Source organism: Hyperolius riggenbachi, chromosome 11, assembly GCF_040937935.1.
Source record: "Hyperolius riggenbachi isolate aHypRig1 chromosome 11, aHypRig1.pri, whole genome shotgun sequence".
In the NCBI taxonomy this organism is placed as follows: Eukaryota; Metazoa; Chordata; class Amphibia; order Anura; family Hyperoliidae; genus Hyperolius; species Hyperolius riggenbachi.
Genome location: NC_090656.1, coordinates 8192114 through 8209305, shown reverse-complemented (window position 1 = coordinate 8209305; position 17192 = coordinate 8192114). Strand labels below are relative to the sequence as shown.

At 42.3% G+C, this 17192-nt stretch overlaps 1 protein-coding gene across 4 annotated transcripts in view; it reads right to left on the bottom strand.

Annotated features, from left to right (window-relative positions):
- Positions 1-13068: 13068 nt before the first annotated feature.
- The window catches only part of TDRD12 (tudor domain containing 12), a 269251-nt gene continuing 265127 nt past the window's right edge, over positions 13069-17192 (bottom strand). For all 4 annotated transcript variants that reach the window (XM_068261508.1, XM_068261507.1, XM_068261506.1 and 1 more), the window contains exon 35: positions 13069-16138. In XM_068261508.1, coding sequence (XP_068117609.1) covers positions 16050-16138 — 89 coding nt within the window. In that variant the 3' untranslated portion in view covers positions 13069-16049. The remainder of the gene's footprint in view (positions 16139-17192) is intronic.

Genomic DNA, 17192 nt, shown 5'->3' with positions numbered 1-17192 from the left:
TATTAGCATAATTACAGTAGCGGGCTGCGTAACCCGCTTGGTGGCCGCTTTGAATTGTATGTGTGTGGTGAATCCTTTGGCGTCCGAACGCCTTTCCGCAAGTCAGTTCATCAACTTGCGAAGTCAGGTTACGCTTCGTGAGAGGATTTCTGACTCTGATCGATTGACCCATCCGCAGTCCGGCCCTTGCGGTCTGTGACAATCACTTTTTAGTATTTAGCACTAGTAAGTGTTTGTCTCTGCTCCTTAGTCAGTTTTAAAGCAATTTATAGTAAAAGCTATATTTGAATTTATCCTCCTCAAAGGTCAAAAATAGCACGTTTACAAACTGAAATGCACCTTCTTAGCAACATTAAGTACTCCAAGCCATAGGTTGAAAGGGTTAAATGCTCCCACACACACTTAGGATGGATATTTATACAAAATGTCCTTTTGATTTGCACTTATGCATAACAAACTTTTGTAAACATCCTTTTTGTGCACCAAGTGGTAACAGCACCAATCAAGGTTTATGACCATTTTTATAACCACGGTTGACTTGCCCTCACCAAGCAATCCATCTCCGTATCGCTTTCCCATATAAGTAGGGATTGTCAATGAGATGCAAATACAGAATTAGGGCTGGTTTGCACTACAAGAGCTTTTTCTAATGCTGGATACACACCATGCGTTTCGGCGTTCGATGCGTCCGTCGATACGCAATGATTCGATTATTTCCGACATGTCCGATTCAAGCTTCGATGGATGGTTAGGTCGATTTGCCATACTTTACATGGCAATCGACCTAAAAATCATCGAAATGCGTTCGGAAATGCTCGGAAATAATCGAATCGACGCGGAAACTCATGGTGTGTATCCAGCATAAGTGCTTGTGATTTTAAGCTCTTGGTAATGTAAAGATATGGGTGTGTTCTCGCTTAAGCAATATGATTTTATTAAAAAAAAATTAAAAAAATCACCCATAGCATTGCATTAGCTTTTCATATCACTAGTGCTTAAAAAAACCCTTGTAGGGTAGACCAGCCCATGCATGCAGATCGCTATTGATCCAGGAAATGGAAGCCATGCTAGCAGATAAAAGCCACTAGTTGGCAACCAATAAGCTGGCAGCTGATGTCTACAGTGCTGACTGATTGACTGCTGTAGTGCAACCGCTTTGCTATTAGTGGCTTTCATTTGATAGCTCAGCAGCCACTTCCTGAGTCAGGCTTTGTACCCACTAGCAGGGATTGTGATTTGAAGAGCTCTTGCTAGTGTAGTGCTAAGGTGTTTGACCTCACTTGAAGGATGTGATTTCTTATAAATCACTCATAGCATTGCATTAGCAAGAGCTTTTGGTCCCAGGCTTCAGTAAAGTCCTCAAATTAGAAGGGGTTTTTGCTTATCCTTAATGTTGGCTCTATGCACAGAAACGGAAAACGAGAAAGATGACCGTGTTCAATACGATTTATTAACACATTAAATTCCAACACTTTGTTACAGGCTAACGTTCAAAGAAGAGTCAAAAGTTCAAATTGTGGCTCTGAAACAAGAGACTCATTCATCTAAGACAAAACATTAAACCTACTTTTTTAGCTTTCAAACAAAATAAAACTGCTTCAAGTATAACCAAGAGCCCATGAATTTCTATTGGGGCACAGTTCAGCTCACTGTATGAAAGAGGCTTAACCACTTGAGGACCGTAGGCTTACAACCCCCTAGTGACCAGGCAATTTTTTTTTACAATTCTGGCCACTGCAGCTTCAAGAGCTCGCTGAAGGGCCAGACGAATTAGCACACAAATAAACTCCCCCGTTGTCTCGCTACATGAAAAAAAAAAACGTATTTGCTGCCCCCTGGCGGATTTTAATAAACCGCCAGGGAGGTTAAATGGCCACCTTTAACTACCTATCTATGGTTTAAGCACTGGTCGAGTGGAATTGGTCTAATAAAAATAGAATACAAATCTGTCTCCTCCTCATCCATATAGTAATCCTATTAGCCTTTGTCCCAAAGCAATGTCCAATGGGAAAAAAATGTCCTATGGGACATTTTTGAAAATGTGTTGACATGGACGCCTCCATACATATTCATAGACACTTTCTGCTCCTAAGAGGAACTTACTTTGTTAATAGTCAGAAAAGAAAAAAAAAGTTTCAAAAAAAATAAATAAATAACCCACCGAGAGTTGACAGGATTAGATCTCATTTTTCCCACCCGGTAGGAATTGGCACACGATCCATTGTGTGTCAGAGCGCTGCTAACACGATACAGATGCATTGTCAGCCATTAGACTAGCGACGCGCGCCTGTGGCTATGGAGGGGGCGGAGGGAGAATAAGCAGCGTGTGATGGATTCCCATGAGAAACGGTGAAAATGTGATCATGTGGGGCTCGGGCATTGGGGATCACAAAAGATCTGGCATGCTGGATGTTTAGCAGATATTGGCCTCAATTCACTAAGCTTTATCAAACACTTTACCGAACGTGTGATAATTTACCTCATGGGTAAAATCTAATTTTGAATTCACTAAGGTGTTATAGATTTATCGAATGTTTTATTGCTAAAACATTCCATAAATATATAACACCTTAGTGAATTCAAAATTAGATTTTACCCATGAGGTAAATTATCACACGTTCGGTAAAGTGTTTGATAAAGCTTAGTGAATTGAGGCCATTATTGTGTGGTCGCCGTACATACGCAGGTTAGACTCTTGATTCTAGTCCAGGCATGGGCAAACTTGGCCCTCCAGCTGTTACAGAACTACAAGTCCCACAATGCATTGCAAGAGTCTGATGGCCAGAGTCATGATTCATAAAGGCAAATGCATTGTGGGACTTTTAGTTCCGTAACAGCTGGAGGGCCAAGTTTGCCCATGGCTGTTCTAGTCTGAGGAAATCTTTATCTGCCACGGCAGATGTCAAACCAGCATGTTCATAGCTTAAAGAGAACCAGAGATGAAGCAACCTCATGTATTTTACCTTATAAATCAGTGGGAACATGACAGTAAACACCTAATCTGCTCTTTGTTACATTGTGCTCTGTTTAATTTGCCTGTTATCACCTCTAAGATAAGAATCCCGACTAAGCAGTCGGTCTGGCTTTGCTACAGAATAATTATAGCTGAGACTGTGTTCTTTGCTGTCTTCAAGTCCAAGCCTGCCCCCTGCTGGCTTTGCTCAGGAATCATTATAGCTGAGTCATTATAGCAAAGCCAGAATCAATGCTCAGTCCGGGATTCTTATCTCAGCTAGATAACAGACACTTTTAGCAGTGAGGATGGAACAGAGAGCATGTTAAATGTTTTCTCTAATGTTCCCACTGATTTCTATGGTAAAATACACAAGGGTGCTTCGTCTCTGGTTCACTTTAAGGCGTCTTTTCTCCAGACTAAATAAGCCCAGTTTATCTAACCTTTCCTGGTGAGACCTTCCATCCCTACAGTCTATTTTGTTGCATGTCTCTACACCTGCTCTAAAACTACAATGTCTCCCCTGTAATGTGGTGCCTACAATGGAATTCCATATTCCAGATGTGGCCGTACTAGAGAGTTGAACAGGGGCAGGCTTTTACCATCCCTACAGTGAAGCATGGTGGTGGCAGCATCATACTGTGGGGATGTTCTTTAGTGTCAGGAACTAGGAGACTAGTTAGGATAAAGGGAAAGATAATTGCAGCAATGCACAGAGACATCCTGGATGAAAACCTGTTGAACTCAGTCTGGGGTGGTGGGCTCTTTCAGCAGGACAACAACCCTATTCACAAAGCCAAAATATCAAAAGAGTGCCTTCAGGACAACCCTGAATCTCCTGAAGTGTCCCAGCCAGAGCCCAGATGTGAATTTGATTGAACAACCCCGGAAAGAGCTTTTAATGTCTGTGCACCAATGCTTCCCATCCAACCTGATGGAGCTGGGGAGGTGCTGCAAAGAGGAATGGTTGAAACTGCCCAAGGATAGGTGTGCCAAGCTTGTGGCATCATATTCAAAAAGACTTGAGGCTGTAATTTCTGCCCAAGGTGCATTGCCAAAAGTACTGAGCAAAGGCTGTGAATACTTTACATGTGATTTCTCAGTTTTTATTCTTTTTATAAATTTGCCACAAACTCAAGCAAACTTCTTTTCACGTTGTCGTTATGGGGTGTTGTGTGTAGAAGTCTGAAGAAAAAATGAATTTAATCCATCTTAGACTTATGCTGGGAATACACGTTTCGTTTTAGCCTTCGTTTCGATTGTGCCTTTTGTCCTTTTCGTTCCCGAAATAATCGAACGTACGGTTAATACCACCCACGGTTTCGTTTTTTTTTTTCGATTCTGATGGTTTCGTTTTTCCAATGATCGAAGGCTGCAAAGAAACGAAACGAAAATCCCTTTTTACAGCGACGGACTAACATAAACGAATATATAATCGATCTGAACAGCCATCAAGCCTACCAATGGCTCGATTAGATGGATAAAGAGAGATAATATCAAACATGTTCGATCACTAGTCGTTCGTTTTTGGGGTCTATTAATCGAAACTATAATGAGATTATGACTATTTTCACATACGTTTTCAACACTCGATTCGTTTACTGAACGAATCGAAGGCTAAAACGAAACGTGTATTCCCAGCATTAAGCCTTCCAATGACTGAATTTATGAGAGGTTTACAGGAGTGTCTGGGCGTTTTCCCACAACAGTCAGATCTCGGCTCTCAACTTGCACCAGAAAAATGGCACCTACAGCTTGGCAATTGTGAACAAAGTTAAAAAGAAAGATCATCCTTTGACAATGTGAAGGACTACATGCTTTCTCCCGCATCCCAGCTCACCTCATCTGTCTCTCAGGGGCTGCTGGTAATGCTCAGTGATATGCCAATGATTTCATATGGCATACAAAATTTTATATAAAGGTTACGCCCCCTGGAATCGGACCAATGAAAATTTTCAGGAAGTGAATTTGATTTGCTAATTTCCAAGGTGCATACAAGGAGCATTAAAGCAGACCTGAACTCAGAACTTCCTCTCTGAACTAAAGGATAAGCAACAGAATAATAACCTTAAAGGATACCTGAAGTGACATGAGATAGACATGGGTATGTACAGTGCCAAGCACACAAATAACTAGGCTGTGTTCCTTTTTTTCTTTCTCTGCCTGAAAGAGTTAAATATCAGGTATGTAAGTGGCTGACTCAGTCCTGACTCAGACAGGAAGTGACTACAGTGTGAACCTCACTGATAAGAAATTCCAACACTTTTCTAGCAGAAAATGGCGTGAGCAGGAAAGGGATAAAAAGGGGAATTTCTTATCAGTGATGGTCACACTGTGGTCACTTCCTGTCTGAGTCAGGACCGAGTCAGCCACTTACATACCTGATATTTAACTCGTTTCAGGCAGAGAAAAAAAAAAAGGAACACAGCCTAGTTATTTGTGTGCTAGGCACTGTACATACACATGTCTACCTCATCATGTCACATGTTACTTCGGGTATCCTTTAACCTTCCTGGCGGTAACCCCGAACGTAGTTTGAGGTAAGCTGTGCAGGAGGATTTCTCAGGCCCTCCTGGGCCAATTTGCATAAATTTTTTTTTTGCAACACGCAGCTAGCACTTTGCTAGCTGCGTGTGCACCCCGGTCGCCGCCACTCGGCGCCGATTAGCCGCAGCGCCGCCCCCCCCAGACCCCGTGCGCTGCCTGTCCAATCAGTGCCAGGCTTTTTTAGTATTTTGGGCTGTCTTTAAAGTGCGCCCAAATTATTGTCTGATCGCCCCCCTTTCCTCCCCCCATGTGTCTCTTCACCCCCCCCCAATGTCTCATCCACTCCCTGTGTGTGTAAATTTAGTTAGCAACAGCTTGGATCACCTAATCCACAGTTCCAACAGTGATCGCTGACCTTTCCTCTTCAGTGACGCTCCCCCTAGTGACAGCTTCTGGTGATCATGTCACCAGCAAAAGCCGTCACTAGGGGGAGCCGCGCAGGAGAGGAAAGGTCTGCTGATCGCCCCTGGAACTGTGGATTAGGCGAGTCAAGCTGCCACGAATTGCATTCACACACGGGAGAGGAGGAGACATACGGGAGAGTCGGAAGACGCCACACTGAGAATACAGCGTGTCCCCAACGTCGCGGCGGGATAGCGGTAAACGGAAAAAGCTTCTGATGGCTCTTCTGAGTCCCACACGCGATCGGCGCTGCGCAGCGGGACCCCAGGCTTCTACCCGTGGCCACCGGGATTCCCCATGTCCCCAGCTCTTCTTCCGGGATCCTGGCGGCCAATCAGGGTGGCGATGCGGCTGGCTGTGTACGGTGTGACGTCATCGGGGCGGCGGATAAATTTAAAGTGGACCTGAACTTTTGCACAAGGCAGAAGGAAAATGTATAGAAATGCACCGGATCTGTATGTAGAGTTTAGCATGTCTAATTCCTCCTCATTAATCTCTAATCACAAGTTGTAATTTGATCTTGCTCAGTGTCAGCTGACTGCCATGGCAGAGAAGCTCATTTGAAAGCACAGGATGTTAACAATATAGTCATTTGGTTTCCAACTGCTTCTGAGCCAAGTGCCTTACTGTTATCGATTTTTGCTTGCATTTTGACTACTCTCTGCCTGCCGCCTGCACCGACCTCTGCCTGGATTTTGACTATTCTCTGCCTGCCGCCTGCACCGACCTCTGCCTTGATTTTGACTACTCTCTGCCTGCAGCCTGCACCGACCTCTGCATCGGTTTTGACTACTCTCTGCCTGCCACCTGCACCGACCTCTGTCTTGATTTTGACTACTCTCTGCCTGCACCGACCTTTGCCTGGATTTTGACTACTCTCTGTCTGCCGCCTGTACCGACCTCTGCCTGGATTTTGACTACTCTCTGCTGCCGCCTGCACCGAAGTCCAAAAGGAATCACGCTTCTACTGCCCAGATTGTGAGGTCACCCTCTGTGCCATTCCCGGTTTCAAAATATACCACACATGGGAGGTTTATTATATATATATATATATATATATATATATATATATATATATATATATGGTATAGTCTGGTGCCTTATTTGTATTCTATTTCACTATTTTTAAAGCTTATTCATAAATTGGATTATTTCAACACTTTTGTGTTTTAGTCTTTTATCATATGCGGAATTTCTACAAGACCTTTATAGTGACATATTTTGGTGAGTTATGACTTAAGAATTGGAGGCCTAAAATTCTTGAAAAAAACACATTAATTACATCACTATGCTATATAGAAAATATTAACTGTGCTGTCAGCTAGGGCGTGGAATGGGATTCCTTCCCAAGAGACCATGGCTTTGGGACAAAGGCTAATAGGATTACTATATGAGTGAGAGAAGACAGATTCTGTTTAATAGAACTACACCAACATTTTAACACCATAGATGCAAGTATGTGAAAGGCACAGAAGGGTCAACAGATCCACTTGAGGGAGACATGGCCTACCTGCTGGATTTCTAGTGTGGAGTACTCTGCTAGCTCATTTTAAATGGTCACCTTTAAAGGACACCCGAGGTGATAATAAACTGATGGGATAAACAATTGGACCTATCCTCCTCCTAAAAATGACTTTTTTCTTCTTTTTTTTTTAGATATCCCAGTTTTGTTTTATTTTTAAATCTGCTTTGTAAGTTTTGACTGTTACGCTGTCTCTGCTCAATGACGCCTTCATTGAAGTATGCCAGAACTAAAATCTATGAATTATTGACCCTTTTTACTTCTTTACTGCTCTCAGAAGCCATTTTCTGCCAGGAAAGTTGTTTATGGCTGAAGTTTCTTATTGTGGATTACACTATAGTCTGACATGGTCCCGACCCGGACAGAAATTGTCACTTGCATACCTGATTTTTAACTCTTTCAGGCAGAGAAAGAAAAAAAAGCAACACAGCATAGTTATGTGTGTGCTAGGCACTGTACATACACACGTCTATCTCACCAAGTCACGTGTCACCTCGGGTATCCTTTAAGCCGCTTTTACACAGGCTGATTTGTGCCCCCAATACTCATTCATGGCCATCTGATCACACAAACTTTAAAGAGAAACTTACAGAATATAACAAAATACTTCAAAAAACAACTTTACTTAATAAACTACTTTGATAAATGTAAGTATGCAAGTCAGGGAGAGGGAAGATCTCTACAATGGGCACACTGACTGATTTAAACAGGTGGTGGCATCTCTCAAGTACCATAAAGTAGGTGAACAAGTACTGCCAAAATTATTTTGATCATTTTCTTGCTTGCTGGTGGCTTAAATGGCATTTCATTAACAAGTTGTGAATAGATCACCTAGGAGAAATCTCAGGAGAAACAGTGAATTGCATTTAGGCCCTGGTCTCCCAGAATGCACTGGGATAGGAAAACTGCATAATAAACCCTCTAGGACAGGCATGGGCAAACTTGGCCCTCCTGCTGTTAAGGAACTACAAGTCCCACAATGCATTGCAGGAGTCTGACAGCCACAGTCATGACTCATAAAGGCAAATGCATTGTGGGACTTGTAGTTACTTAGCAGCTGGAGGGCCAAGTTTGCCCATGCCTGCTCTAGGCTGTGACATCACTGGGAGGGGCGGGACTATATGCCAATATACAGCAATATACAGATATAGGAAGTTTTTTGGATGTTAAACTAGGGTAATGAAAGGGCCACCATCACCAAAAAATTGTACAAATTAAAATGCATACATATAAAAAAAAATTGTACATTTTTCCCAAAGAAAACTCCACTATAAATTACTTTGTCGGCTTTATACTACTGTACGTGACAGATTTTGGACTAGTCAATCTCATGGGGGATTCACATTTCCCTTATTCTTAAAGTGGACCTGAACTCTTGCACAGAACAAGGAAACCCGAGAGAAATGCACTCTGTATATATTTAGAGAGTTACATCTCTCAGCTCTCTGCCTTGCCAGAGCAGCTAATTTTAAAGCACAGGATGTTAACCCTGTCTGCTTCCATGAAAGCAGGAAGTAGACAAAATGGGCGTGATTCATAAAGCTTTTTTACCCGTTTTCCTCGGTTTTCACCTTATCCATGTTACTTTAAGCTCCCAAAGAGCAAAAATATAATATAATTGAAATTGAATAGATCATCATTTAAATTAAAGGGAATCTGAAGTGAAAATAAACTTTTGGTATAATGAATGGTATGTGTAGTACAGCTAAGAAATAGACCATTAGTAGCACTAATATGAGTCTCATTGTTTCCAGTACAGGAAGAGTTAAACTCAAGTTATCTACGCAAAAGTTTATCTGGGCACCAGTGACAGAGAGCTCTGTCTTCTAAAGCTTATTATCTCAACTGTCTGTCACTGTATTTTGTTTTTTTTCTGTAGATTAAAGTTCAACAGTTCATTAGCCTGCTCTGTGAAATCATTTAGAATGCTGAGTAGTGTGTAAACTGCAATTATTAGAGACTGATAAAATGTTATAAAAATACTATATAACCGAAAATAAACATATGAGACTATTTTCTTTGCTATTAATGTTCTATTACTTATTCGTACGACACATACAATTGTATCAATTTTTTTTTCGTTTCAGTGCCACTTTAAGTTAATCGGGAACAACTTCCTTTTAGCGATTACTTTGCTTGTAAATGTGCTGAAATGTTATTTTTATCAATTAAGCGATAAACGAGTCATTTGTGAGAAGTTTTGTAAATAGAGCCCAATCCAAAAACACAAAAAGGCTGACAGCGCAGAAATAAAACATAGCTCTTTATGGAAGCGTCATGAAAATGACACAGTAGTCAAATAGAGAATCAAAAATAGGCTAAAAGTGCCGCTTTATATTATCTATTTGACTACTGTGTCACTTTAACCATTTCGCATCCAGACCTTGTTTTCAACTTATTGACCAGAGCAGTTCTGACAGTTTAGCTATGTCCCTATTTAATCAGAAATAACTTTATCCCTACTTATGACACAGAAATGAAATATATATTGTTTTTTTCAAGACAAACTAGGCTTTCATTGTATGCCATTTTTTCCCTCAAACAATTTTGTTTTCTATGAATTTTAATGGGAAAACAAAGAAAAAAATAGAAAAAAACATGTATTTCTCAGTTTTACCAATTCCAGTTTAAAAATAAAAAGTGCTACTGTCAATAAAAAACACACATTTTGTTTGGCTATTCTTACTGCTTATCACAAAACTTAGATTATGTTCCTGTCACAATTTATGGTGAAGATATTTGATTCTGAAATAGTGCTACAAAGTGTGTTTTTCACTATGAACTGAGAAAATACAAGTATTTTTCATAGTAAAAATCAATCTCATTAGCTCAGGAAACTTATATTCCCATTCACCAATTAGTCCTGCATCAAATAGTGCCAGAAATATGCACAGGAGCAAGCCCAATCCTGCACAGCACTGCTTCTGCCACAAGACGTATATCTACTGACCTGTGGCTTAGATGAAGTCCCAGAGGACGTATATCTACTGACCTGTGGACGAAGTGGTTAATGATGCTTCCATAAAGAGCTGTATTTTATTTTTGCGGTGCCAGCCTTTTTGTGTTTTTTTGGATTGAAGAGGTCCTGCTGGTACCTGGATCCGAGGATTACGCACGCTGAAACTCCTCTCTTGAATGTGTGCTCCTCCATTCCATGGTTAACGTAAATAGAGCCCAATGCAGATTTCTATCAGCTGTACCAAACAAACTGTTTGTTTAAAGGTTATTATGCTGTTGCTTATCTTTTAGAGCAGAGAGGAAGTTCTGAGTTCAGGTCCGCTGTAAGGTTACTCTCACACGGATGTGTTGCGTTGGACAATATAATCGCATTGCCAACATGATGCAATTACAGTTGTGTTCAAAATTATTCAACCCCCACTGAAATTGAGTGTTTTGGCCAGTCTGACATTGATCTTGATAATCTTGTGTACAATTAAATCAAAGAGGCACTTGTAAGTCAGACAAATATAACATCACATTTATAATGAAATAACCACATATGTCTTTTCTGTGCTCACATCATTATCAGTTTTATCCAACCCCCAAGTGACATTCATTCTTAGTACTTAGTACAACATCCTTTTCCAGTTGTAACAGCTTTTAAAAGCATAGCTTGACACAAGTGTCTTGCAGCGATCTACGGGTATCTTAGCCCATTCTTCATGAGCAAAAGCCTCCAGTTCAGTCACATTTTAGGCTTGCGCACTGCAACTGCTTTCTTTAAGTCCCACCGGAGGTTCTCAATCGGATTTAAGTCTGGTGACTGCGATGGCCACTCCAAAACGTCCCAGCCTTTAATCTGCAACCATGCACCACAAAGGTTTTGGGATAGTGTTCTGTGGACTGATGAAACAAAATTAGAACTGTTTGGGCCCATGGATCAACGCTATGTTTGGAGGAGGAAGAACAAGGCCTATGAAGAAAAGAACACCTTGCATACTGTGAAGCATGGCGGGGGGTCAATCATGCTTTGGGGCTGTTTTGCTTCTGCAGGTACAGGGAAGCTTCAGCATGTGCAAGGTACCATGAATTCTCTTCAGTACCAGGAGATATTGGATGAAAATGTGATTCAGTCCGTCACAAACCTGAGGCTTGGGAGACGTTGGACCTTTCAACAGGACAATGATCCCAACAAGCATACCTCCAAGTCCACTAGAGCATGGTTGCAGACTAAAGGCTGAAACATTTTGGAGTGGCCATCGCAGTCACTAGACTTATATCCCATTGAGAACCTCTGGTGGGACTTAGAGAATCTGTATTGTTAAAATCGCTCAAAAGTAAACATACCAGTGCGTTAGGGGACATCTCCTATTCCCCTCTGTCACAATTTCGCCGCTCCTCGCCGCATTAAAAGTGGTTAAAAACAGTTTTAAAAAGTTTGTTTGTAAACAAACAAAATGGCCACCAAAACAGGAAGTAGGTTGATGTACAGTATGTCCACACATAGAAAATACATCCATACACAAGCAGGCTGTATACACCCTTCCTTTTGAATCATCATTTGTGTGTTTCTTTCCCCCTGCAGTTCTCATGCACTGAAGTTTCAGGCTGCTCTTTTCTTCCTGCAAACAGTTGTTTGTAATTCCTCAGTATGTGAAAGCCCAGCCAGCTCAGAGGACGATTTATTCAGCTTGTAAAAGAGAAGAGAGAAGCTGCTCTAATCTAAATAACACACAGGCAGTGTGCAGAGAGGGGCCTGGAAGGGGGAGTTCATAGCAGAACCACAACACTGAAGAACTTGGCAGCCTTCCAGACACAGGCCGACAAGTCTGACAGGAGAAAGATGCATTGATTTATTACAGAGACAGTGATAGTATAAAGTGCTGCAGTAAGCCAGAACACATTAGAATAGCTTTTGGAACTTGTAGTCTCTTTAAAGAAAGCAGTTGCAGCGCGCAAGCCTAAGAATGTGACTGAACTGGAGGCTTTTGCCCATGAAGAATGGGCTAAGATACCCGTAGATCGCTGCAAGACACTTGTGTCAAGCTATGCTTCATGTTTACAAGCTGCTATAACTGGAAAAGGATGTTGTACTAAGTACTAAGAATGAATGTCACTTGGGGGTTGAATAAAACTGATAATGATGTGAGCACAGAAAAGACATTTGTGGTTATTTCATTATAAATCTTATGTTTGTCGGACTTACAAGTGCCGCTTTGAAATAATTGTAAACAAGATGACTGAAATTATCAAAATCAATGTCAAACTGGCCAAAACACTCAATTTCAGTGGGGGTTGAATAATTTTGAACACAACTGTATATTGTAATGGTAGATTCCGATCATGTTAGAAGTGCGGCCCGACAGATTGCCAAAGATAATGTGATGCATGCAGTGTGTTACCGCATGCATTACAGAGACCCTGTGGTGACATACAGTAAATTATTTAGCATTCTCATTTTTATGTGATTCTTATGCTACGTACACACTTGCGATAACAATCGTTCGCTAGGAACGATAATTGAAAGACGAACGATACGGCAACGATAGGAATGCAACGATGGGATGCAGCGATCATCTTACACATTTTAACGATCGTTCTCGCAGAAAAGAACGATCAAAAGGAAATGTTGCGTACATATTTATATAAAATAATAAAAAAAAAAAAACACTGACATGGAGTTACAATAGATACAAATATATGATTGTTAACTTAAAAACAAAGTTTAATTGAAATGAGCAATGTAACAATCTTTACGGCCGCGCTACAAAGGAAGCACTGAAGCTGGGCAGAATTCAACGCAGGCGCATTGGCCCTTGTAACGATCGTTCTCGGCCGATGTCTGTACACACTATAGTTTTGTAACGATTGTCGGTAGATACGATCCGTCAGGTTGGATATTTCCATCTTCCCGATGTCGTTCTTTTGTCGTTCGTGTTAATGATCGTTGGGTAAAGTTTTTTCCCCGATTGTCGGCGGAACGATCGTTAATTAGCTGTTTCTAACGACCATAGTCGCCGGTGTGCACGCAGCATTAGCCTAGGCTGTTTAGCTATGCGGAGTTCTCTTCCCCCAGGTATTAGTTTCACTGGCTTCAGAATTCTCAGAAAAACATTTCAGAGATGCACCAGCCAGTTGTAAGATCCACTGGCTGCTCATGGTGGCGGAACGCCGAGACCCACACTGAGGCGTAAGCCTCTGGGTCTCGGCCTCTATCACTGGAGCGCATGGTGCTGAGCTCCCATTGGATAAGCGGCAAACTCATTCTCAGTAAGTGCTCCGCCGCTGTAAATGACCACGTGTGCGCACAGCGTGTCAGTATCTCTGCTGACACGCTCTCTGTGGATTGGTTACTTTGGATTCCTTTACTTTTTGATTGGCTAGTGCTAGTATAAATGAAAGGTGAGCGCCCTCTGACATCACCCGTGATAGCCTATGCTGGGCTTGTTGCTGAGATTGCGCTCACACTAAGTGCTTCTCTTGCTGAGGACTTGTGTCTGTCTCTTGACTAAGCTTCTTCCAGATTGGATACCGGTTGCTGACCCAACTTGCACCTGACCACGCTTCTGTATTAGATACTCTGTTACCGACCCGGCATGTAAGGGCTCTTTCACACCAGAGCCCTCTTTTGGCGTTTTAACGCAAAGTCTATACTTTGCGTTAACCAAGGTAAAAGGAAAGTCCATAGACTTTCATGTTACCTTTCACACCCGACGCTGCGTTTCGATACGTTGCGGTACGACGCGTCCCGGCGCAATTTATCGTCGGGAATCGCCGTTTCCCCTTCGGGTTAATTAACTACTACCGCCGCTACTCAGTGTCCTGACGACTCGCCGCAACGCCTGCAGGAGCCGTTCTCCTGCACGCTTTCAGTGTGTAACCGGCCTTAAGGATTCGCATGAACACTGCCTGTATCGACCCTGGCCTGATTGACCTTGCATCTGTCTAGTGATATACTTCAGTCATTTCCTGCTACCTTGCCATCATCTGGATTGCCTCAGCCTATAGGCCTCAGGTTACTATACAGTATACTGTGTTACATTTGCCTTAGCTGTGTTTGGCGATTGCTGTCTGCCAGGTTGTATGCTACATCTGCCTGCAGGGTGTTCTAGTTTGTATCAGGCAGGAGTTTCCGCAGGCGTTAGGGCTGGGTTATAGGTCAGTCATATGGGCATACAGCCTGACTCACAGCAGGTGACCAGACAAGCATGACACCAGTATTAAAGACGGGGCCACCTGTAATGAATGTCAGAATGTATATCAGGGAGAGGATAGATTTTACAATCAGTAAACACTGACTAAATGTATCCATGAATATTGAAAAAAATAAGCAATTTGATTCATTTCACTAGAGTTCCTCTTTAGCAGTGGCGCTTCCTATGTACTGTATGTGTTGCACTGCACACAATGTGGCTTTACCCCTCTGTAATATTAACAAGCGGACACATCATTGCATTCCAGCGGTTCTGGAGGTGTGGCTAGCTTACAGGAACAATGGGTGATTTGCATATTCAGCACTGAAGCATTGTGGGAGACATCATATGCTCACTACAACCTGAATAATCACAAATGCCTTCTGTTTTAACTAATAAAACAAACAATTGTATCTATCCTCCTCCTCATAAAAATGTCGTTTTAAGATATTCCAGTTTTATTTTATATTTAAATCTACTTTTTAAGTTTTTACTGATTTGTTTTTGCTCAATGACACATTCATTGAAGTATGCCAGAGCTAAAAATCCATGAACTACTATTGACCCTTTTTATCCCTTTCCTGCTCTCAGAATCCATTTTCTGCTAGGAAAGTGGTTTATAGTAATTTCTTATCAGTGAGAGTCACACTGTAGTCTGACCCAGTCAGGAAGTGCCACTTACATACCTGATGTTTAACTCTTTCAGGCAGAGAAAGAAAAAAGGAACACAGCCTAGTTATGTGTGTGCTTGGCACTATACATACCCATGGCTATCTCATGTCACATGTCATCTCGGGTATCCTTTAAGAGGGCAAATTTCTGTTTTACTTGTCCGTAGCGATCCTGTTTTTCCAGGGAAAGCAGCGCTACTCCCCAGTGTGAAAGTAACCTTAGAAAAGCTGGCCCTGGAAAGGTTCTATTCTACACAAAGATGCCAGGGAGCCCCCCTATTTGTCTGCACACTATTTTGGCAGTTGCCAAAACTGAGTAACTTCCTTTCAGTGAGGGCTCATTCCCACAAGAAGCGCTTTGCAGTGAATTTTCCACATGTGAATCCGGAAGTGGAATCAGAGCCTATTGAAATCAATATGCTGCTTCCATTTCATTTGCGGGCAAAAAAAATATATAAAATAAAAAAAGCGCTTGCTGCATTTTTTTTGCAGGGTGCATCTAAATTCTCTTATCAGGCATGGCACGGCTGGAGGGATTTGCATTCAGCTAGAGGGATTTTGCGTTCTCACATCGGCACAAGTGCCAGCATCCATCTTGGAGAATTAGCCAAGAATCACCCATGAGGCGTTGGACTAGTCAAAAAAAACTGAGACCCATCAGATTTTGAACACTTATTGTTAGTGACAGCGACATAGGAATAAGTAATTTATACTGACGTATTCTGGGAAAAATGAACATTTATATGTATGCATTATAATTTTTTTTTTTTTTTGCTGCAACAGCAGTCCTTTAGCGCCCTGCGCCACCATGGAAGAGGAACTCAGTCACTAGAACTTTTTGAATCACAGGAGTCTGAGGATAACATGTCTTCACCGATAATCTCGTAGGGCAGCTTGGCAGAACTGGATACTGGAGAAAAGAAAGACAAAGAAAGGCAAATAAACCAGCTGCAGCCATAGGCGATACTAAACGTTCACGCTTTGCTCACATCTGAAACATCTCCTGGCGCTCCACTGCGAGCTACGGTTTTTGTACAAAGTGCTTTTGCAGAGCGATTCCGGTTTTCACCTGGAGATGAATAAACACAATGTGCTTGATTCACAAAAGAGTGCTAACTGTTAGCATGGCAGTTTTCGCGCAAATTTTTGCATTGCGCGAGATCGCGAAATTTCGCACTAAATGGATATCGGTTACACGCAAAATTCGCGTTTGCGCGCTAAAACTTTATGGTCGTGCGCAATGCGAAAATTCGCGCGAAAACGCCCGTGCTAACAGTTAGCACTCTTTTGTGAATCAAGCCCAATGTATTCATGAAAGCGCAAACGCAATTGCCGGATAAAGCAATTTTGTGAGCGTCTAGCTCTCTTCCTATACCTTCCATTAGACAAAAAACGGCCCCAAAACGGTACACACCGCGCAAAGCGCACAAAACACGCTGATATGAACCTTCTTATAGAGATTCTTAGCACAAGTGTTCGCAGCTCGCAGGCTAAATGTAAACACAAGTGGAAATAATCCGCTTTGTTTACATTTGTACAACGCTGCTAACAGTAGCAGCGTTGTACTAGATCAGCGATCCCCGGCCATACAGCGGCCGGGGATCTCTGTCACATGACAGGCAGGAGCCTGTTAGAGGCTGCACAGGACAAATCCGTTCCTGTGCAGCCTCTGACTTCCGGGGCAGGGAGGGAGGAGAGGGGGAATCCTGCGGTGGAGGGGGCTTTGAGGTGCCCCCCCGCCAGCCACACGCAGGCAGGAGCGATCAGATCCCCCCAGCACATCATCCCCCTAGTGGGGGAAAAAAAGGGGGGCGATCTGGTTGCTCTGCCTGGTATTTTATCTGTGCTGGAGGCTGTAGAGCCCACCCAGCACAGATCAGCGAAATCAGCACTGGTCCTTAAGGGGGGGTAAAGGCTGAGTCCTGAAGTGGTTAAACATCTTCATAAATTTGTACCCAGAAATC